At 36.0% G+C, this 23,867-nt stretch overlaps 1 protein-coding gene across 1 annotated transcript in view; it reads right to left on the bottom strand.

The window, feature by feature from the left end:
• LOC107711233 (protein tweety homolog 2-like) overlaps positions 1-23,867 on the bottom strand; it is a 75,737-nt gene that overhangs the window by 3,657 nt on the left and 48,213 nt on the right. The window contains exons 3-13 of the mRNA XM_016516175.1: positions 17,292-17,403; positions 12,259-12,479; positions 9,460-9,555; positions 7,101-7,173; positions 4,642-4,711; positions 3,765-3,820; positions 3,081-3,173; positions 2,902-2,994; positions 1,698-1,840; positions 1,436-1,612; positions 1,268-1,346 (exon numbers count right to left, since the gene is read on the bottom strand). Of these exons, the coding sequence (XP_016371661.1) occupies positions 1,268-1,346; positions 1,436-1,612; positions 1,698-1,840; positions 2,902-2,994; positions 3,081-3,173; positions 3,765-3,820; positions 4,642-4,711; positions 7,101-7,173; positions 9,460-9,555; positions 12,259-12,479; positions 17,292-17,403 (1,213 nt within the window). The remainder of the gene's footprint in view (positions 1-1,267; positions 1,347-1,435; positions 1,613-1,697; positions 1,841-2,901; positions 2,995-3,080; positions 3,174-3,764; positions 3,821-4,641; positions 4,712-7,100; positions 7,174-9,459; positions 9,556-12,258; positions 12,480-17,291; positions 17,404-23,867) is intronic.

Genomic DNA, 23,867 nt, shown 5'->3' with positions numbered 1-23,867 from the left:
GCAGATTGACCAATGTAGAGGTGTGAATTTTGAGCGGGAGAGGTTCCTTTGTCTCACGCAACACCTTATTTGCATGGTTTGTGGTGGTCTGGAGGATTTGTCCAGTATTAAGTCAAAGTATGGTAAAAAGAGCATGGTGCAAATTATGGTGACATAATATACACCATTAATCCAGGAATCAGAAGACAGTCATTTTGATACCTTACATGCCAGGGTTTGGAAAACATTAAGGCAGTGATACATTCATATGTCTAGATCCAAGTAATTGGAGCTTCACTACAGTACTACAGAGTTATAACTAAGCTACTATAACCTAGGAACATGCATACAACACAGGAATATTTAGCGTAGCGTTAGTTCTGGCAGGTCACGTTAGTCAAGCTCGCATCAGCTGACTCTCAGCTGATCCCCATCAACCTATGGGAATACGACACCTATCTAAGCATTCATATATAAGGTCCCTCAGTATTATCAGCAGTTTTTGCATTGCTCAATAGCTAATTACCCTCCTCCATCCCCAACTCCTCCTCTGTCAGTCAGGATTCAGCCTTCTGATTCTCCTTTGAATCAGACTAATTCTAAAATGTGTACATAACATTATTGAACTTTAACGATATCTGCAATATATTTATGTTGGTTCTGTTCTGTTTACCCTGGGGGGTTATCGCTGCTCTCCCTGCTCTCATCCATGCTAGGCTGCATTTATGCGCAGGGAGTTCTTGCCCAGAACAGAACCATACCGCCAATCCAAACTGTATGCTAATTGTCAATCATATTTGACGATAGTGGTCCTGACAGAAATTAAATATTTATATGGTCTGCAGAAGAAAGCAAGTCATACAGGTTTGTAATAGTGCTAAAAATCCACAACTACCTCAATATATGATATACATCATAATGTATTACATTACAAGTATTGGATTGCAATTTTAACTTTGCTTTATTTTTGTCAAGCAAGGCACGGTATGGAGTTGAGAATTTTTACCAGTTTTAACCAGTTTATACTCAATTAGATGACCTACCTCTTCAGAAAATTTAAGAGAATTTACATACAAAATAAATAAATTAAATATAATATTAATATTATATATAATGATTTATAATTGTATCAGCAGAGCCCTATTGTGGAATGGCATAATGGTTGGATATACAGTAATTTTAATTTTTTCCGCACAATGTTTTGCGACACATTAACAGACCAATGGTTGGTGATATAGACAAAAATGGAATAAAACTGTTAGTAAATGGAAGATTGAAATCAAAATACCGATGGTGGTGGTGAACCGCTCCCAATCAACGGGACGTTTTCATAGCGCGGACTTCTTTCAAATAGCATGGACTGGTTCCTGCAGGAGAGGAAGAAAGATAAGTGGGTCAGCATGAGAGATAACAACAGCTCTCTCTCTCTCTCTCTCTCACACACACTCACACTCACATGTACTCTGGTGTGCTGGATGTGGCCTGCAGTGGAGGATGCAGACTCGTCTGGCTGCCCATGCTGCTGCTGTAGCTGCAGAAACTGTGAACTTGAGCTCTGCTGGGGTTATACGGTGTGATGCGTCTCGACGGGTTAAAGGGATCCTCCTCATCGATATCATCATAATCCCTGTCCCTGAGGACAACCAATCACACGTCAGCCACACTGATGGTCTCAGGTGCCATGCACTACAATGACACGGCAGGAAGGTGGATGGTACCTGATGGCGATGAGGGTCCAGGCACGTGGGACGGCACACAGCAGGGCACAGAAGGCACAGGCTGCCAGCAGAGAGAACAGGCACAGATACAGGAGCCCCTCCACGCCATCATAGCAAACACCAAGCAGAGCCTCCAGATAATCCTACAGGACCAGAGCACTGTTAGATCAACACAGGACCTAAACATATTTCCTATTTGTTTTTAAGTAGTCTGAGATAATAATTTATTATTATTTATTAGAGAAAAAACTGCTTCACTGCTTGTAAATATTTGAAAAACTTTTGTTTGCAAAATTGAAGTTAAGCGGTGCAACCGACATGCAGAAAAATATAGACCTCTATACCAAGGTCACCTTAAGAAAAATAATAATATGGTTTACCTTTTCGAAAATAATATCATTTACGAATTATGATTACATGCATTAAAGGTGTAAGGAAAATGTTTTGTATTACCAAGGTCACCTTAAGAAAAATAATAATATGGTTTACCTTTTCAAAAATAATATCATTTACGAATTATGATTACATGCATTAAAGGTGTAAGGAAAATGTTTTGTACTTTATACTCGATGGTTACACCACATGACATTTTTACAGACATTAAATTTAATAGTTGGTTGGAAATGGTAAAAAAAAGTTTTTCAAACCACATGAAATCAACAAATACAAATTGTAAAAATATTTGAAAAACTTTTGTTCGCAAAATCTAAGTCAAGTGGTGCAACCAACATAAAAGCAGAAAAAAATCCACTAATGCCAAGGTCATCATAAATCTCTTCAATAGATAATTCAAACTTTTTATGAAAAATCAAGGTTAATTCAGGTTATAAAATGTCATGTGGTGCAACTCCCCCCAAAATCGTATGTTTTCAAAATTAATAATTTGTGGACACTTACATGCATTGAAGGTGTAAGGAACTTTTTTTGATGGTCACACTACATGACATTTTTAGAGACATTACATTTTGAAATTTTGAAAATGGCATTTAAAAAAAAGGTTTTAAAACCAAAATTAAAAAAAATTTAATCCTCCTGTTCTTTATCATAAACACTCTTATTTGTCATTGCAGGCAGTTTTGGGTTAAAATAATAATAATAAAAAAAATTAATAAATAAAACCGTGAACAAGACTGGCAATAGATAGAAGTCTGACTTAAACCTGACAAACTGTTAAAATATACTTTGAAGTACAAAGGCGACTCACTTTATGCAGACTACGGCAGTCCAGCAAGGCGGTAAGCTGGTGCAAATTGAACTCTGAAGAGTTCAAGATCCGCTGAATTCCAAGAAGATCTTTCTAAAATGATTCAAATTGGAAAATAAATGTTTGGAAAAAAGGACGTACAGAATGTGAAGCAGAACCCTCTTTGACAGCACTCTCACCTCTGCGGTGGGATACACAGCGACAGTAAACTGCAGCAAACCTTGCACCTGTATCTGCATGGTGGTCAGAGACCTCAGGAAGATGGTCAAAGACTGCAAAACAGAAACAACAGCAAATCAGACAAACATGTGACCTAAGGCAGTCGATCCACCGAACTAAACAATTTCTACATAGACATGCTATAGGTTCTGCCTTATGTTAATGTAATGACAAGTAAAATGTCATTAATCCATGCTGAGGATATGCATTTACATCTGGATTAACGGTTATTAAGGTTTTAAATTTGGTTAATGGTTACATCGGTCTTATACATCTGCTTTATGACATTCCCCCAGAACATTTACTTTAATAGATCCTCCAAAACAGCAGCGTAACCAGCAGAGAATACTGTCTAAATCAGTGGAAAAGCTTTCACAGGATTCCCACAGGCAATGCGAGAAAGCCAGACAAATCTAATTATCCCAAAACTACAGACAAAAGAGACCCCCTTTGATCAAAGTTTATTTTCATATCGCCTATTCATAATTTAATTAGCCACGCAGATTTTTTACAGAAACATTATAATGGCTTTAACATGGGTATTTGCCTCAATTAGAAGTCAAATGAATCTGTAAGCTCCGTTAATTGCTTGTGTCAGGAGTTCAGGGAGGAATTGAATGCTGACGTGCCGGGGAATCGTTTACCTGCTGGAACGGATTGGGAAGACTCTGGCTGCAGTATAGGTAATAGTGCACTATATCTGCAGGGGACACAGAAACAAAGTGAAGATTCAAATGCTTACAGTCTGTGCCATTAAATGAAACTGAACCATCAAAATGGGTCATTTGGAAACCATCATTAATCATGAGCACATTAAAGGAATAGTTTAGCCTAAAATTATAATTTGCTGAAAATTTACTCACCCTTAGGCCTTAGTTTCAACTATGGATCCTGTGTAGTGAATGGGTGCCGTCAGAATGAGAGTCCAAACAGCTGATAAAAACATCACAATAATTCACAAGTAATGGTTTAAAGTTAAAATGCCTTAATAATGGATTCGTTTCTTACAAACACACAGCTTTTCAATTCACAAGATAATTGATGGACTGGGGTCGTGTGGATTACTTGTGGATTATTGTGATGTTTTTATCAGATGTTTGGACTCTCATTCTGACGGCACCCATTCATTGCAGAGGATCCATTGGTGAGCAAGTGATGTGATACTAAATTTCGCTAAATCTGTTCCGATGAAGAAACAAACTCGTCTACATATTTGACGACCTGAGAGTGAGTACATTTGACAAGTACAGTTTTTCATTTTTGGGTGAAGTATTGCTTTAACATATGACCGCCCACATATCAGCTATTCAGTATTAAGCCACCAATCACAATAGAGATCATTTACAGGTAAAGTAGCAATAACTGTTTAATTCTAAATGTCAGAGAGTGTGGAAAATGATTGTGTGAAACTACATTATGACTGTTTTTGGTGCAAGAAACATTGACTATAGGATATGCCTTTGTTTTAAAAAACATCTGGTTCATGCAAAGGACACAGGCATATGGAGCAATATTACTTACCCGCACTTAAGGAGTCTTTGGTTTGATTGACAATGAACTTGTCAGGAGAGACACAAAAGTCACTGGTGCCCTAGAACAGACCAAACAACAAGCTCACAAGTACAATTCTGCAAAACTGGTTTTAAACAAGAGAAAGAAACTGAAAGGCCACATAGCCTTTGGTGGATGCTGTTGCAGTGCTCACACATATTGGATTATGGTGTTTGTATCAAAATGTGACAGGGTTTCTAAGACCTTTGCTGAAAGTCAGGACCATACAAGGTGATCAAACAGGGGCTAATCCTATTGCAGAGATCTGTGGATGGCCTGGCTTAAATTAGTGGGCGTCACAGACAGTGAAGCATTACCTCAGATATTGAAAAAGGCTCAACTTTCTTGAGGGAAAGTGTCATGAACACTTTTTCTAATTAAAATTGTTCTGCACTGATAATCTTCTCTCTGACAAAGCTCTGAAAATCTCATTCATGCATTCAGATCTGAATGCATTCGGATTCAAATGTGACAAACTGGATGGCAAAACCAACCAGATTTTCATTTTAGAACTAGGATGCCCTTGGGATTTAAGCGACATATTACCAATCATTTCCTAGTTAGGTAAGGTTAGGACAATGGTGGTTTGTTGGACCAGAAAGTTGTTGTTTCAAAACCACTACAGAGTGGTTCACATGGGGTCCCAAATGGTAAATTCTCTCTGAAATAAATAAAAAAGGGACAAATGCAGGTGTGAGAGTCACATGTTCCTTCAAGGCTTGTTTCCACTCTCTCTTACTATCAGTAACAGGAGAGAATCGATGTAGTCAGGCACTGCTGGAGTAATCCACTTTACTGCTGGGCCTGACCTCTGCTCTGACCCCTCGTTGAGCAGTCTTAAGTTCTGTTCCCCACAGACATCCTGACTGAAGCGTCGGCTCTTACTCTAATCACTGTCATGCTCACCGTTTGCCTCTTAATGTGTAGCTACTCAAAGACTAGAGCTAAAATAAGTAAGCCAATTCATTGATACTTTAATTCAGTTCTTAATTGAAATTGGAGATATTATTTAGAGAGTAAAGATTCTAACTCTACTTAGAATGACAGAATAAACAGATTTGTCAACTTTTAAAAAGAAGGATAAAAATCATTCCATGTATTTTGTGGTTGACAACAAAGACTGTGCATCCAATCAAACTCTACAATATAGAGTTTGATTGGATGCATAGAGAAACTAGTCTAATTAATAGATGGACAGATTGATTCAGGTCACTTAGTTGATTCATAAAATAAGGATTCAGGAAAGAAACAACTATCTTTATTAGTGAGACACTAAATGATTCCCACTGATTTGTTCAAACACACCAGTTTGTTCAGAATCATATTGTCATTTTGCAGCTTTTTGTTGGTCGATGTTGAATCTAAAATGTAAGTTACTCGATATTAATGTCTTGTTTATTGAACTGTATACGGGCAATATCACGCAATCATTATATTAGTCAAAATATTAGTGAAGCTTATGGATAAAAACAAATAAAAACACCATTTCTGATTTGATTATGCTTAAATATAGAATTACTATAGTTAATATATTACATTCACTATATATATTTATCATATTACATTGTATTTTATAACAACATATGTTTCTTGACAAAATGCAAATAACATTTACTATTTCTTTCACAGCATTTGTTAATTATAAATAGGGTTGCAAAAAGGTGGAAAATGTCCAGTAAATTTCGTAAATATTCCAGAAATTTTGGAAACTTTCCAATAGTTTTGGGAATATTCCAGGGATTTTTGGAAAGTTTCCGGAAATTTACCAGAAATTTTCCACCCCTTTGCAACCCTAGTTATAAACACGTTCAAGCAAGGTTGAGGATTCATAGTTGAAGATTTGGACTACTAATGAAAAGTGGCATGTTTTGATGTCAGGTAAGTGCATCACAGGAAGTGTAAAGTACATGAGATCCCCCTTCAATACCCCAGTGACATCATGAACAAGGCACTTAGCTCCTAGGTGTACGGTACTTGCACACCCAATTACTTACTGTATTACAAGTCAAGACTAAATATAAGGCATCTTCAGAATGTTAAATACAGTTTGCTATCTTTATTCTGACTGCAGCCTGAGAGATGTAGAGATGAAGTCCGAGGCAAGACATGAGACAGAGTAAATTGGCCTGTTTAGTGACACAGAGAGAATGGCTGTTTACATCCGTTAAGCCAGTGCACTGTCTAATTTAAATGACCAGAGCTTTGTAATCAGCTTTTCAAACTGGCATGCACCACGAGACGCATAAACGCAGTCACTGAACCCTGATAATCTCCTAAGAGTTTCACACAGCTCACGCCCCTCTACCCTTACAAACATTCACTTTAAAAAAAATCCAGGACAGTGTTAGTGAATGAAGTGACTCGTAGTCACTGGAAACTGATCAAAGGGAGTTTAAAGTAAGCAGTCATGTGAAAACACAGTAACTTACCACAGCTGTGGCTGTGCCCGCTCCTAATGACGCCCAACTCATGATCAGGGTCAGTACGCCACACACCATAATACTGAAATGAGAGAAAGAGAGGACATAACAGTGAGATGTGAAGTTAAACATGAAATTAAACACTACCTTGCAAAAGTTTGGGTCAGTAAAATCTTTTTGAAAGAATGCTCACCAAGGTCAAAAATACAGTAAAAAAACTGTTTTGTCATGACAACTCTCGGAGTGATTTGCATGGTAATGTACATGACAAGGTTAATGTGTTTGGTCTTGGCGGAATAGATCTGCTACACTGCTGCGGCAGAGCAAGTACCGAGACTTGCTACTGCCAATACATCCACAACATGCTGCTGTGAGCATGTAAGAAATACTGCTGCTGCACATATAACATGAACAACCCCCATATAGAATACATGAATCACCCCGTAGCAGATCTATACAGGTGGAGCTGGGGAAGGTGGAGGGTTTCTAGAGTGTGCTGCAAACTGCTACCACAAACATTAGCCAAATATTTAAATGTTGAGTAGTGAGCTCATTGGCTACCGATACAGGAGAGAACCAATCGGCTGTGACGTGATGATGATGTCATTATGTCATACGGAGTTAGATCTATTTGGACTGCGCCATCTAGTTTCATGCCAGAACTTTGTATTAAAACTGTGAAACACTATTATAATTTAAAATAATCTATTTGAATATATATTAAAAAGTAATTTACTTCTGTGATGCAAAGCTAAATTTTTAGCATCATTACTCCAGTCTTCAGTGTCACATGAAGTCATTATAAATCATTCTAATTTACTGAATTGCTTTTCAAGAAACATTTCTTATTATTCGCAGATTATTATTAACAGATGTGTGATACATTTTTTTTAACGATTCTTAGATGAATAGAAAGTTCAAAAGAACATAATTTATTTGAAATATAAATCTTTTTCTGCCTTTACTGTCACTTTTCCATCAATTTAATGCATCTTTGCTGAATAAAAGTACGAATTTCTTAAATATATATATATATATATACAGTGGTGTGAAAAAGTGTTGGCCCCCTTCCTGATTTCTTATTTTTTTGCATGTTTGTCACACTTTAATGTTTCAGATCATCAAACAAATTTAAATACTTTTTCACACCACTGTATATATATATATATATATATATATATATATATATATATATGTCATATATATATATATATGTATATAGTGACCCCAAATCTACGGTATGTATTATGTAGTTTGACGGTATATGTAGTTTGACTCATATTTTGATGATTATACCCCATAAAAACATACATTGCCAATAGGTTTGTGATAGAGCATTCTGTTTTAAATATGAGTGCATATATGATATACATCTTTTTTAAAAAATGTGTACATCTAGTGTTTCCAGCAGAATTCTACTATAATACTACCAACCTATGATTTTTTTTTCTATTAAAACAACATTTATTATATAAAAAAAACATTTGTAAATGTGTAAATGAATATTAACTATACTTCATTTAGTATGTAAATCCAATGTTACTTACAAATAGCTGCTCTGACAGATTCAGTTGGTAATTCATTAAGTAAATCATTACTTACTGAATGATTCAAAACAACTCTTTGACCGATTCATTAAAATAACCTTCTCATAAGTAATAATTTGTTGAGGAAATGAACCATTCGGTTTACACTTTAGTAGGAAGCACATGAATGAGGATGTAAACCAGTGAGAAAGTGATCAAAGGCATGAGCATGTGAGCGATCACATCAGCAAATAGGAAGTCAAAAGGAGACAGAGATGAATGGGGTAAACGGCTCACTGATGGCCATGGAAAATGGAGCCGAGGTTTCCTCAAACAGCCTTTCTCGTCTGAGGATGGGCTTAAAAGCACCAATAAAGCAGATTGGAAGCACATAATAATTAGTTAAGGGCGAGCACACGCTCGCGCGGGCAAAGAGATCAATAAGCATTAGTGGGGTAAGTGGGGATGGATCTAAAGCAGCTTCCAATAAGGCTAACGGGGAGAGAGACAGAGGATTGAGATGAAAGGAAATGCAGGGCTTGCTGGCGAACCACAGCACTCGATGCACTCAGAGTCATTCCACAGAGGTCTGTTTATGTCAGAGGCTGCTTTATTTTACAGTGCATTTAAGCTGGCAGGAATAAACAACTTCACAACATTATACAAACAATTAACAACGGGAAAGGATTATATACAAGCTGAAATACAGGTAATATGACAAGTATATATTGCCTCCTTCCTCCATGTTAACTTTATGATTACAAAAATGGGTCAAACTTCCCTTCTGTGAAGGGAATACCCAAAGCCAGAGGTCTAACCATAGATATTTAGAGCATACTTACACTGCGAGCATCCATCGAAACTGCTTTGCCAATCCCAGACATGCTACGAGACAGATGACCAGGTCCAAAATCAGAAGCAGCAGGTATGTTAACCATCTGAAATAAAGCAAACGAAAGTTTATGAAAGATAAAAGCAGAAATAGGTGTTCAGATAATATAAAAAAGGCACATATATATTTTATTTTGTATTTGTACTATAGTATTCTTATTCATTAGCTACTTATCGTATAGTTTTGTACTGAATTATTGAGTAGAGGATGTTGAAAACATAATTTTGTTTTATGTGGATCAAATAAACAAAGGAAATCTAATCTAATCTAAAGAATATGATAAAAAAATAATGCTTTTAATCAAAATTGATTCATGTCAACTGTAGGCACGTTATGTTCAATAATATAAAAACAAACAAACAACATATGTCTGTTAACAGCATAAATAATGTTATGCTATTATTTTCATATAATTTGATTAATTAAACTGTCACCTCATTCGATTTTTTTTTTTTAAATCAGTTGACAGTGCTGATTTTAATATTCATCTACTGTGTGATTTAGATGTGTGTGAGCACACTGTCAGTAGGTCTCTAAGTACTTTAAAAGTGGGTGTTTATAGCACTCAAATTATTCTTCCATCTTCCGTTGTATGTTTCCCATCCAATTAATAATTGAACAGACCAAATACACATAAGAATTGCATGAGCTCCAGCCTAGTATGTGAGAACAGACAATCTGCCAAACAGTTCACTCTGAGAAGGTGTTATTTCTGGTAATCAAGCATAGCATTTGATCCCATAAAAAATGTTTTATGTAGTATGAACGCATAACATTTCAATAAAAGATTCACAAAATGACCTAAATAGTAGGGCACTGTTTTCTAACTAATGTTAGAGCATTGAAACCATGTGTAAAAACAGGTGTTTTACTGTATTTTCTGTACTGCATTGATTCAAGGTCTATGGTTTGGTGTGCTACTGGAATGCCTGGCAAGCCACAATCCGATCAGTAATCCTACATCAAGAGGACTTAAAAATGCCCACACATCTTGAGACATAGAGAGAGAGAGAGAGGGAGGGAGAGAAATATATGGACACAAAGGTGTATGATAAATCAAGGGAGGGAGTCCAGAGCTTGGGCGATTAGATTTGCCCATGAGTAATGGAGGAAGAGACGTTTGACCGTTGCTGCTCAATAGCACAGTCCTTTTGCTGCTTGAAACACTAGCTACTCGTCAATACATGCACTGCAAGTTCATAACGTGCCTGTCTACAAAATGGAAATGTAATCTTCTTGGAGGGCATACAAATCAATTTAACAAGACTAACAGCTCCAAAAGGGCACAAGTAACCTACAGTAGTCCACATGAGATCCAGTAGTAGTGCCAGTAAAGATAAACAAGTAGGCCAAAGCTGGCGCCTTCAAGGCAGTGCTCCATTAAAAACAACTTGATTTTGGTAGGGTTAGTAGGTTGGGGGGGGGGTTCAGGGCAACATCTTTGATAAGTAGGGCCATAATTATGAGATGTAGAGCGAGAGTTTAAGAAATGGGGACATATATTTGAGGAGTAGATCCACAAGTCTGAAAAAAAAGTGGATCTACATGTTTTGAGGAGTAGGACTTGAAGTTTGAAAACTAAGGTCACATGTATAAAGAGTAGGGCAAAAAACTAGGAAGTTTGAGAAATAGGGAGAAGATTTGAGGAGAAGGATGTTTGAGGAGAAGGATCAGAAATTTGAAAAACAGGGTCATATGTTTGAGAAGTAAGGTCAGACATCTGAAAAATAGGGTGAAATGTTTGAAAAATAAGATTACATGTTTGAGGAGAAGGGTCAGATATTTTGAAAACATGGTCAAATGTTTGAAAAGTAGAGTGAGACGTTTGAAAAATAGGGTCACAAGTTTGAGGAGAAGGGTCTGAAATTTGGAAAATAGTGTCACATGTTTGAGGTGAAGGGTCTGAAATTTGGAAAATAGGGTCACGTGTTTGAGGAGTACAGACAGAAATTTGGAAAATAAGGTCATATGTTTGAGAAGAAGGGTCAGAAATTTTGAAAATAGGGTCAAATGTTTGAGAAGTAGAGCAAGATGTTTGGAAAATAGGGTCTGAAATTTGGAAAATAGGGTCAAATGTTTGAGAAGTAGAGCAAGATGTTTGGAAAATAGGGTCTGAAATTTGGAAAATAGGGTCACGTGTTTGAAGAGTAGGGACAGAAATTGGGAAAATAGGGTCAAATGTTTGAGAAGTAGAGCAAGATGTTTGGAAAATAGGGTTTGAAATTTGGAAAATAGGGTCACGTGTTTGAGGAGTAGGGACAGAAATTGGGAAAGTAGGGTCAAATGTTTGAGAAGTAGAGCAAGATGTTTGGAAAATAGGGTTTGAAATTTGGAAAATAGGGTCACGTGTTTGAGGAGTAGGGACAGAAATTGGGAAAGTAGGGTCAAATGTTTGAGAAGTAGAGCAAGATGTTTGGAAAATAGGGTCACGTATTTGAGGAGTAGGGGCAGAAGTTTGGAATACAAGGTCACGTGTTTGAGGAGTAGAGCTAGATTTTTAGATAATTAGGTCACATGTTTGAGTAGTAGAGTCAGAAGTCTAAAAAAATAGGGTCAGAAGTCTGAAAAATAGGATCACATGATTAAGGAACGGGCTTCTGAAACATCAGAAGCAGTCTCTAAAGTGCATGGAGCTGTCCTATCTCTGACCTCTGATGAGACATAGGACATGTTGTTGCAAAAGTTTTCAAGAGCACGGAGCGCAGTAAATAAGCCATCATTATTACCCCACCAGCCCAAGGCAGCTTACCTGTAGTACTCTATGAATGAAGTTTTATCCGCGATGGCTGCCAAATCCACTTGCACCTTCATTGTGTCTGGCATGGCTGTCAGCTGCTGGATAACGTTGTTGGCCATCTGCTGCATGAAGTGCAAGGTTTGGGTGTAGTCTCCCCGTGGAGAAAATATCTCATCCAACCGCTCCAGGTGTTCTTTCAGCCCGACCTGCATACTAGCCAATGAATTTCCCACCTGAGAATAGAGACAAGAAAAATGCTGATCACCATTAGAAGGCTAATAATGGCGATCGGGCCCACTGGCACGGAGACGAATGGCTGTTCCCAATTAATTCTCTATGGGAGCAGGAGGCATGCACAGGGGATCATGGGATTGCCAGAGGAGTAAAGTAAGTGGCAAGAGTGACAGAAAGCTGAGAAATTCTTTAAGGAAAAAAACAATAATTTAAGGCTTTTGATTTCTTTAATCTAAGATGTGGTAACAGTGAAATTTTGGTGCTGTTTCACAGGCAATAAGGCTACATTGTCAATAATTTTTCAATGTATAAAGCATATCTTACACAGAAATCACTTCAAGACAAGCATTTTTTTTTCAACGTGGTGAAATTCGTGTGAGCAACTTGAACCAGTTGCAAAATCTGCATGGGGAAACTTTTTTGTCCTCACTTGAAATTTCTTGGATTTCACCTGCCAGAATTTGCTTAAAGGAAAATTGTATTGTATTGTAGTGTATTTTTTTATGTTATGGTATGTTATGTTATGATTATGTTATGATTAAAGGAGGGTACTAGCTAAACGATTTTCTCAAAATAAAATGTAGATTATAAACTTGTTATACAATTGTTATAAACTTTGACATATGGCAGGAAGGAAGCTGATTTGTTTTGGCAGACCATCCATTGTTAATGTTAAGATGGACTTCTAGGCTCAAAACTTGCCCAGAAAGTAACAAATCAGTTTTCAGTGAGCTTCATTAGTCCCTGATCTCTGTTTTTGACAGATTCACTGTAGCTGGCAGAGAATCAATAATGCTTTCAGGAGGATTTTGTCAGGTCACCACTAAATATTACTGCTATCCGCCTGCCTAGGTGCAGAGTTATGACTATGAAATATTCTGTGCTTATTTCTTTAAAACACTACAGAGCCTCTGTTGCATGAGTCGATGTCAGAGATCTATCCACGTATCGACCTGTCTGTAAAGCCTGTAAAAACGAAATGCTGCACAACCCTCAAAGGTTCGTACCATAGAGACAAACCAATTGTGAAAAAGCTTTTGTTAGCATTAAAAGTTTTTGCGTACAACCTTTATATTAGAATGTATCTTAGAATCTTATCCAGCCAGAGTAAGCTACACTAGACTGGATTAATGGCACATAGTCTGTATCCGTTTTTAAATTTGTTATGAGACATCAAATCCTTTATATAATTAATCAGCACAGTACATCAGCTGAAAAAAATATTTGCTTGAGTCCAGCCATCTGACCTCTTCTTTCCCTCTTTTTAAAGGCCATCATGTGGCATTTCTGGTAAACCGCTCTCATTCTTGGCAATAATTGATCGTTCTGCTTTAATTTCAGTGAATTGCAATATGTGGCTCTTTTGAATAATTGCTCTATAACTCGTAATTTCGAAATGGTGGAAGAGTAATTAAGATGAATAAAGATTAAGATTCAAAAGGACTTACATTCATACATTAGATTCACTTCCCTTGTGGAAGGTGTGGATACTGCATGAAATAAGAGTTAAAAGCATGCGAAATGGTAATCACTACACACATTTACTCACAGTTGCAACAGCTATTTTCTGGCACGCAAATACAGGCAGGAGGCGTTTAAAAAGCCTGGAAGCTCAAACACTTCCTCCACACTCTCCCAATCACTTCAACATTCATGAATTCAGTTGTGCAATCAAGCTTGGCCCTTTAGACACGGTCCTCTTTGCCTTTAAATTTTAAGAGAAACTTCCACTAAAGCTGAAATTGGATTTATGCAGTTGTAGCGAAGCCAATGGTTGTTTGTTGTTCTCACATTTTCAATGTTGTTTTAGCTACAGCAAACAGTGAAAAGGCTGTTCTAGACCGTATATTTAGATATGTTCACTCGGCTGTGAGGCAATGCATTATGGGCCAGTGAGCCAAAGATACACTGGCAGAGAGTGAGAGTGACAGCAGGAAGCTCTCGGAGGCAGTGCATTAGAAGAACAGAGGTTGTCACCACATTGCCAGCAGGTAATGAACATCAGGGCTGTATGAGGAGAAATGTTCTGCCAGCCAGCCAGCCAAATGCTCCGTTTGTCACACTCAACCTGCCATATGCTGAATTACACCGCCCTCAAATCCAAGACATACTGCTGGAAACACTGTTTGTGGGTTGTTTTAAATATAACAGTGCTTAGTGCATAGATGGTGATGTTCAGACATTTGAATGGGAAAGGAAAGATCTTGTAAGCCTGTCACTTAATCCACATCGATTATAACAAAGACTGAGATCAGAAAAAAAATCACTGCTTTTTTTGTTAATAAAAATGTGAAGTCTGTCCAGTACTAGCATACTTCTACATAACATGCAGTACATACTCTTTACTGCTTAGTATGCTTGAACCAGTAACTTGAAACAGTGGAAATATGCATTGATAAATGTTTCAAACCCTATGTTCAGAATGAAATACAGTACTTGCTGACTATTTGCTGAAAACAGCACAGCATACAGTCGTCAATAATCAATAAATATTGCAATATTTATGTACTTGCTTTTAAATGAGTTAAAAGTGTATGTTTTTATTTCAAGGAACTATCATTTCAACCATATATCAACGGCAGCCTAGAAAACCCAAAATGTTTAAAACTAAGAAGTAAAATACAATATAAAAATCTAGTGGAAAAGTCATATTTTCATCATTGTTTCCTTCAAAACATTTAATAATTTTTTTTATCAATATGCAACAATAAAACAATACACTGTATAATAATCAGTGCATCTTTAAGGCGTTTAGAATCAAATTAAAGCTTTTTACGACATGCACATATCATTTTAAAAAGACTTAAAACATTGACCCCAAAATACAATATTAATTTTAAAAAGTAATATTGTATTTTGGGGGTCATTAGACTATCTTACAGTTTAAATAATACAATACAAAAAATTTAATAATTTTTTTTATCAATATGCAACAATAAAACAATACACTGTATAATAATCAGTGCATCTTTAAGGCGTTTAGAATCAAATTAAAGCTTTTTACGACATGCACATATCATTTTAAAAAGACTTAAAACATTGACCCCAAAATACAATATTAATTTAAAAAAGTAATATTGTATTTTGGGGGTCATTAGACTATCTTACAGTTTAAATAATACAATACAAAAAGTAATACAATACAATAAAAAGTTTTGGCAAAAAAAAAAATCAGTCAAAATTATGAATATGATATAGATTATATGTAGCCTAATTTTCTAGACACCTTATTATTCTAATTGTTTACATTTTTGAATGCACATTAGCTTTTTTTGACCCAAAACGTGCATAAGCACCATGTTGTTACTTTGAAACACACTGCGCTCATATTTATTTTATTAAATCATATTTTTTTGATGTTTAACCCTCACATTAAGCCATATCGTGATTCCTGGTTTTCTGTCCCCAAATTTAGGACCTCTTCAAATGATAATTAACTCATAGACTATTTATTTAAGACTTTTTAATCACTTTAAATTTGAAAGAAAAAAAAACTAATTTTAAGCATTTTTAAAGACCCGCGGGGACCCTGGCAATAAACAGCAAATATTTACCTATTTATTTTTATTAATACATGCAATTTATACACACAAAATTCCATGCAGAGGCTTCCATGAACATTTGTAAGCGATGATGCAAACAAATTGTTAAATGACAGATTTTGAATTGGATTTATTAAAAGCGGGCTTACTGTTGTGAAACTCCATAACTGTGAAACTAATCTTACCGGTATGCTTTTCAGAAAACATAATGGCCAAATAAAAAGTGTATTAAAATCACAGTGATATTACAGTGCTGCTTAATTTTATACCATGATTTCACTGTAAATTGTAAACAATCAATACAAAGGCCCAGAACTACTGCATACTGCTTTAAGAGTAAGGCATTATAAGATGGCATACTATCTGTTTTGAACATAGCCTATATAACTTTGTGTTGTTTCTCCTTGTCAGAAAACTTTGATTTATCTGCATTTAATAAAATAAAATAAAATAGTTAAATTACATTTTATATTACATAATTAATTTGAATTTTAAAATTAAATGTTAAATTACATACAATTTTAAATTAAATTAAAAACATGAATATAATATTAAATTAATTGTCAATAAATCCTCAATCATTTGATCAGCAGGATGCTCACGGACATATAAAGCAGACCAGTGAATGTGGATGCATGAGTGGATATACACTCTAAAAAATGCTGGGTTGTTTCAACCAAACTTTGGGTCAAATATGGACTAACCCAACTTTTGGGTTAAAAATGTAATGTAAAAATTTAACCCAACAGTTGGGTTAGTCCATATTTGACTCAAAATTGGGTTGAAACAACCCAGCATTTTTTAGAGTGTACAGATAGATTTTTAATCCCCTTTAATGCAGATGAACAGATAATCCCAGTCTTTTCTTTGCGCTTACTGTTTTCCTTTGCCTACACACATGAATACACACACCAGCTGGATGTGTCTGCATCAGGAGAGGTTTCTAGAGTCTATCTACAACTCAAACTAGAGGTTAAAATGGGGACAGGCACAATATGACTACAGCTCTCAACATGCAGAGAAGAAGCCTGCAGCAGTGTTGCATCTATGCGTTTCTGTGTGTGTGTGTGTGTGTGTTGCCACTCGTCACATGATACACTCATACTCCAGCAGCAGTGAAAAGCCCCTGAGGCTCCGGCTCTTAGTTTTTCAGCATGCAGAATGTAATGGGCAAAATTCAGGTTTCGTTTTAATCACAGTGTTCCTCAGGCTATTCTAATGAAATGGGACAACATGATGTGTGACAGGTGAAGGAAGTGAAACTCTTACCAGACTGCCAATGCTACCCAGTGTGTGATTGGCATTATAAATGGAGTAAGTCAACTGGTAAACGCCATCGTTGGTTTCGCTGTTTCCATAGAAACCCACGCCCACCGCTGAACTGTGAGAAAAACAAATCAAGGCAGAACAACAGTTTATGTTACAAATAGGGTTTCATATCAGTAATAAAATTCTCTCATGTTGCTTCCAACTGTTTGTTGAAGATTTGAAACATTTAAAGGTGAAGTGTGTATTTTTGACCACTTCAAAGAGGTCATGAGCAATCAAATTGTCAAATCAAATTCATCTTATGAGATAAAGGATTTTGATGCCGCTTCATCAAATTATCCTCCTCAGTTCAGAAAAAAGGGCCATTCATTTGAACTAAACTACAAAAACAGCCTGTTTTAAATGTACAAAACTAAGCGTCACAGGGAAAACATTCACATGTCAGTGAAGCTTTGGTCTTGGTAAACTTGTTGAAAACACCAGAAGAATTAACAATAAGAGTAAAATGTGATGAAATCTCATGGATTGATTTACGATTTAAAGTTGTGGGGATATTTGTATTTTTTTTGACCATCAAGCACATTTATCCCCAAATTATCATTCCCACTCGTCTCAATAGTGATTGTATAATTTTCCTAAATTTTATAGTAAAATACTGTATTCTAATATTAAAAAAAATAAATAATAATAATTGTTTTTCCCCATTACAGCTATTCAACCAACATTTTTTTTTTTTGGTTATGGTAATTAATTTTTCCTCAAGAAAAATATGTACTGCTGTTACAAAATCTTTTTTTTTAAATTTTTTTTTTTTGAAAGAGGATTGATTTACGATTTAAAGTTGTGGGGATATTTGTATTTTTTTTGACCATCAAGCACATTTATCCCCAAATTATCATTCCCACTCGTCTCAATAGTGATTGTATAATTTTCCTAAATTTTATAGTAAAATACTGTATTCTAATATTTAAAAAAATAAATAATAATAATTGTTTTTCCCCATTACAGCTATTCAACCAACATTTTTTTTTTTTTGGTTATGGTAATTAATTTTTCCTCAAGAAAAATATGTACTGCTGTTACAAAATCTTTTTTTTTTATTTTTTTTTATGTTTTTGAAAGAAGTTTCTGACAAAAGAATGCTCATCTAGACCGGATCAAAAATTCAGTCAACAGTATTATTGTGTAATATTATTACAATGTTATTTTAATTTTCTCTTTAAATATATTTTAAATGGTCATTTATTCCTGTTTTGGCAAAGCTGCATTTTCAGCATCATTACTCTAGTCTTCAGTGTCACAAGATCCTTCAGAAATAATTCTAATATGCTGATTTGCTGTAACATTTCTTATTAATCAAAGTTAAAAACTGATTAATATTTTTGTGGAAACCATGTTAAATTTTTTTCAGGATGCTTTGATTAATACAAAGTAAAAAAAAACAGCATTAATTTGAAAAAAAAAAAAATAATGTTTGCAACATAAATGTGCTTACGGTCACTTTGGATTGATTTAATGAATCCTTGGTGAATAAAAAAATAAAAAAATAAATAAATGACTGACCCCAATCGGTAGTGTTTATAAATAAATATATACTTACATTGTGTTGATTTGGATATAAATTGTGTCCAGGAAATTGTTGACAGGTTTTGTGAGATTCACTGAAAGTATTCTTGTTACCTTGTGTATTGAAATGCCCTTGTTTCACAAATCACAGGTCTCATTTTGGCATAAAACAACGAGTAAAGTAATCTAAAACACATCTGACTCCAGCTGCTACTGCAATAAACATGAAAAGTGTGCTCACCGGTACCAGTTTGACTATAAAATTAATCATTTTGACTCAATTGGTCTCATGGTAGCTTCTAATGTGAAATCTGAGTAAATATTTCAAAACAGCCTCCAGAATAGTAGTCTACCTAATTACACTGCTGTGTTGTGTCATAATAGCCCAGCAACCAGTCTGCTTGCTCTCTTCTCCAGACAGCATCAGATCAGCTTCATTAAGCAACCTCACCAGAACCATGTGTGCAGACTGTCAAGCATTAGGGCCGCTCAGTCCAACTCAATCAGCAAGGGATCTAACCCCCACTCCTTATGTTAGAGCCGCTATATGAGACACAGTCCAGGCGTGATATTTCCCCTGCTTTTGGAAAACCTCTTCTGTTTTCGATATATTGATGTATTGACTATACAGTATTGTCACTACTGAATTTGAATACAAGAACAGCATTTAAAGCAGAATGGAAAAGTGCCAGTGTTACTGAAATTAATGAATAGAATATAACATATAGGCTACAAGAAGTTTTAACCGGGCCCACGGACAAACATAACTGGGGTTTCCTGTTATTAAAGGGATAGTTCACTCAAAAATGAAAATCCTGTTATTAATTACTCACCCTCATGTCGCTACAAACCCTTAAGACCTTCGTTCATCTTCAGAACACAAATTAAGATATTTTTGATGAAATCTGAGAGCTCTCTGACCCTCCATAGACAGTAACTCAACTACTACGTTCAAGGCCCGGAAAGGTAGTAATGACTAGGGGTCAACCGATATGTGTTTTTCAGGGCCGATACCGATTATTACAGAACAAGTAGACAGATAACCAATATTTTGAACTCATATATACAGTGGGTACGGAAAGTATTCAGACCCCCTTAAATTTTTCACTCTTTGTTATATTGCAGCCATTTGCTAAAATCATTTAAGTTAATTTTTTTCCCTCATTAATGTACACACAGCACCCCATATTGACAGAAAAACACAGAATTGTTGACATTTTTGCAGATTTATTAAAATAATGAGGAAAAAAAATTAACTTAAATGATTTTAGCAAATGGCTGCAATATAACAAAGAGTGAAAATTTTAAGGGGGTCTGAATACTTTCCGTACCCACTGTATATATATGTGTGTGTCTGGTGTAAAAATTAAAATGTCAAAATTAAGAATAACAAGGGCTCTGACAAAAACTTTCTTTAAATGCCTTTAAATTATTTTATCGGCAAATCAGATTTTAAATTGACCAATAACCATAAAAATGCTTAATATCGGCACCGATAATCGGCCAGGCTGATAATCGGTTGACCCCTAGTAAGGACATTGATAAAATAGTCCATGTGACATCAGTGGTTCAACCATAATTTTATGAAACTATACACTGTAAAACTGAACAGTGAAATTAATTAAATGAAATGAGTTAACTTCACTCAAATAATAATGAAAGTTAATTGGACTTAATTGAAATAAGTTCTGTAAATTTAAAATGTTGTTGTAGTAAGGTGAACTTAAAATGATTGCGTTTTCTAGTTCCCAGCATGCTTTGCATCAGACAACAAGGAAAATAAATGTAGAAATTAAGTTTTATTTTGTGTGTTTTTACACAAGATTAACATAGAGAGACATAAGTTAGTACTTAAATGTTGTGTTATGTTAGGATTTACATAGGTTTCTATGTTAGTTTTGTAGTGTTACCGTTGTGGTGAAGAGTAGAGCCTGTGGTTAGGTTGAGGATGGACAGCAAAAATTAAATACTCTTTATACTGCATGTTTACAACTGCATGTTGTTTGACTATTTTTTGATAACTACATTAGTACGTGCAAGTGTGCTGTTGCAAACTAGCACTTAACTATAAAGATCTGAATGAATGTGCTGTTAATGGAAACAAGTTGTATATAATTATCGTTGTGATGAGTGGGGTGGGATCATGGAAGGGAGGCTTGGCTTGGCTTGGCTCCCATGGCTCTCAGCCCCGCCCCACTTGTCATAAAAATTTTAAGCTCTACTAGCTTAAAAAAATTGAGTTCGTTTACTCAAATATTTTGAGGCAATAAGTTTCCACAAATGTTTTGAGTATTCTTAACTTATCAGGTTTTACAGTGTACTACAATACTTTTTGTGCGCAAAGAAAACTAAAATAATGACTTTATTCAACAATGTCTTCTCTTTCTTGTCAGTCTTCGCTGTCCATTCAGGAGAGTATCACAATAAATAAAAAAGTATTCTCGTAGCTTAATAACATTACGGTTGAACCACTGATGTCACATGGACTGTTTTATCAATGTCCTTACTACCTTTCCGGGCCTTGAACGTGGTAGTACCCTTGCTGTCTATGCAGGGTCAGAAAGCTCTCGGATTTCATCCAAAATATATTAATTTGCGCTCTGAAGATGAACGAAGGTCTTACGGGTTTGGAACGACATGAGGGTGAGTAATTAATGATAGAATTTTCATTTTTGGGTGAACTATGCCTTTAAGAGATGCATTCTCCAAATCAGAGCTTCATACTTGCATAATACAGAAATATATCCTGTGTTTTACTGTATTTTTTCTCAACCTGGCATCCATGTGCATGACTTGTGTATCTTATTTTCTTTGATATTCAGACTGTTATTATAAATATATATGATAAAGCCATCTGTCTGTCTGTCTGTCTATCTATCTATCTATCTATTATCCATTATCCATCCATCCATCTCTATATCCATCCATTTGTCCATCTATCCGTCTGTCACCCAGAACACCTCAGAAACGTGCATCATTACCTTAGCAACCAGCTCTAGCAACGATATAGGAAACAGCCAAAATGAAAGACATTCAACCACATAAGGCATATAACCTTGAAACAGTTTTGATTTCTCAACTTTCCTTTTCTAGTTAATTATTAACAAAAAGTAAATAAAAACTCACACTGAAGAGGGGGAGGGGGATTAGAAAAACTCAAGGCCAGTTTAAACACTCACAAAACCCAGGGATGTCAAAGTCATTATTGGATGAGGACTAAAAAAAAGTGAGTGAAAGTGACGTGACATGTGGCCAAATATGGTGTCCCATACTTGGAATTAGTGCTCTTCATTTAACCCATCCAAAGTGCACACACACAGCAGTGAACACACACACACCGTGAACACACACCCGGAGCAGTGGACAGCCATTTATGCTGCGGCGCCCGGGGAGCAGTTGGGGGTTTGGTGCCTTGCTCAAGGGCTCCTCAGCCGTGGTATTGAAGGTGGAAGAGAGCGCTGTACATTCACTCCCCCCACCTACAATCCCTGCCGGTACGAGACTCGAACCCGCAACCTCTGGGTTACGAGTCCGACTCTCTAACCATTAGGCCACGACTTCCCCATTAGACAAAACACCAAAGCAGACGATTTGTTTTTTTTCTTCATTTTCTTCTTTTTTTATCTTGGCATACTCATGCAGAGTGAACGCGTGCTGCTCCCCTGAAAAATTTACTTAACCTTATATTAAATGAACTATTTCATAATCATCAACTAGACCTAGAATGACTCTGCTGCTCTTTTTCCACTTTCTGTGCTTATTTCAAGGAAAAAAATTGAATGTCTATGCCAGCACTAATTTGGTATTCATGTCATGATTTATTTCTCTAGCATTTTTCCCCTGTACCTGTCCATGTCATTATTGCCATTACTGAGTGACTCAAATGTAAAAGTGGGACAAAACAAACTGGGTCGCCAAAGGACACTGCTAGCCATAGATCTGGTTTCAGCTGAAATGCATGAATTTGAATGTTGTATAATTAAAATAAATGCTCTACAGGCTCTATGAGTACATGATACTTGCATGTAGTAAATGGCATAAATATTTTTAGCATATTCAACTTCATTATTTCTCAAAGCATCTCATACTCCAGATTGGACTCCCCTTTGACATCCTCTTCTAACCAACACATACTTTGATCAACCACAAACACCCACTGCACTATTCTCAGACTGCACCATTTGTTGTCAGATATCACAGTCGTGATTTGTGAACAAAAACAGTCTAAAAATGCTTTCAATGCAAATATAAGAAACCCACTGAAGGACAGTGGGGAGTAAGCAGATGGCATAAATTGTCCTGCTATAATAACTCCTCAACAGGATGTGTGTGTGTGTGTGTTGGTGTGGGGGCAGGTGGTCTGAGTGAGAATCCTGTCTCTGATTTCCCCTAAGCATGATGGATTCCAGGCTCTTTCCTTATATCATTACTAGAACTCCCTCAGGCCAGCAGCATTTCTGCTCCCATTAGCCGGTGAGTGTGCAAGCACAGCTCTCGCCCTCTGTTTCCAGCACGCTGCTGAAATCACTGCTCATCTGGTTACATCTCACTTACAACCTGCACCTCTCCATTTATTAAAGTTCCAAAAGCAGATAAGGTGTAAATTTGAAGGAAATGATTGGGCACAGTGTCTGTGAGATGAGTAAATTAGCCAGATCTCAAACCAAGAATGATTAAGCCTAAAAAAGTGCAAAGATTTGAATAGTTCTTAAAGGGATGGATCAAGGTGGATCATAAGAACACTGCCTGTGGTGTTTTTAACATGTTCATATTCAGTGTTGGGGAAAGTTACTTTTAAAAGTAATGCATTACAATATTGCGTTACTCCCTAAAAAAGTAACTAATTACGTTATTACGTTATCAGTTAATACGTTACGTATTAGTTACTTTTTATGGAAAGTAATGCGTTACATTACTTTTGCGTTACTTTTTAAATATGAGCAGGGGTTGATTATTTTTAATATAAGAAGTTCTAATTATAGCAAATGTAAAAGCCCTTTCACACCAAAA

Source organism: Sinocyclocheilus rhinocerous, unplaced genomic scaffold (genome assembly GCF_001515625.1).
Source record: "Sinocyclocheilus rhinocerous isolate Xijiao unplaced genomic scaffold, SAMN03320098_v1.1 scaffold115, whole genome shotgun sequence".
NCBI lineage: Eukaryota > Metazoa > Chordata > Actinopteri > Cypriniformes > Cyprinidae > Sinocyclocheilus > Sinocyclocheilus rhinocerous.
This window is presented reverse-complemented; position numbering and strand designations above follow the sequence as displayed.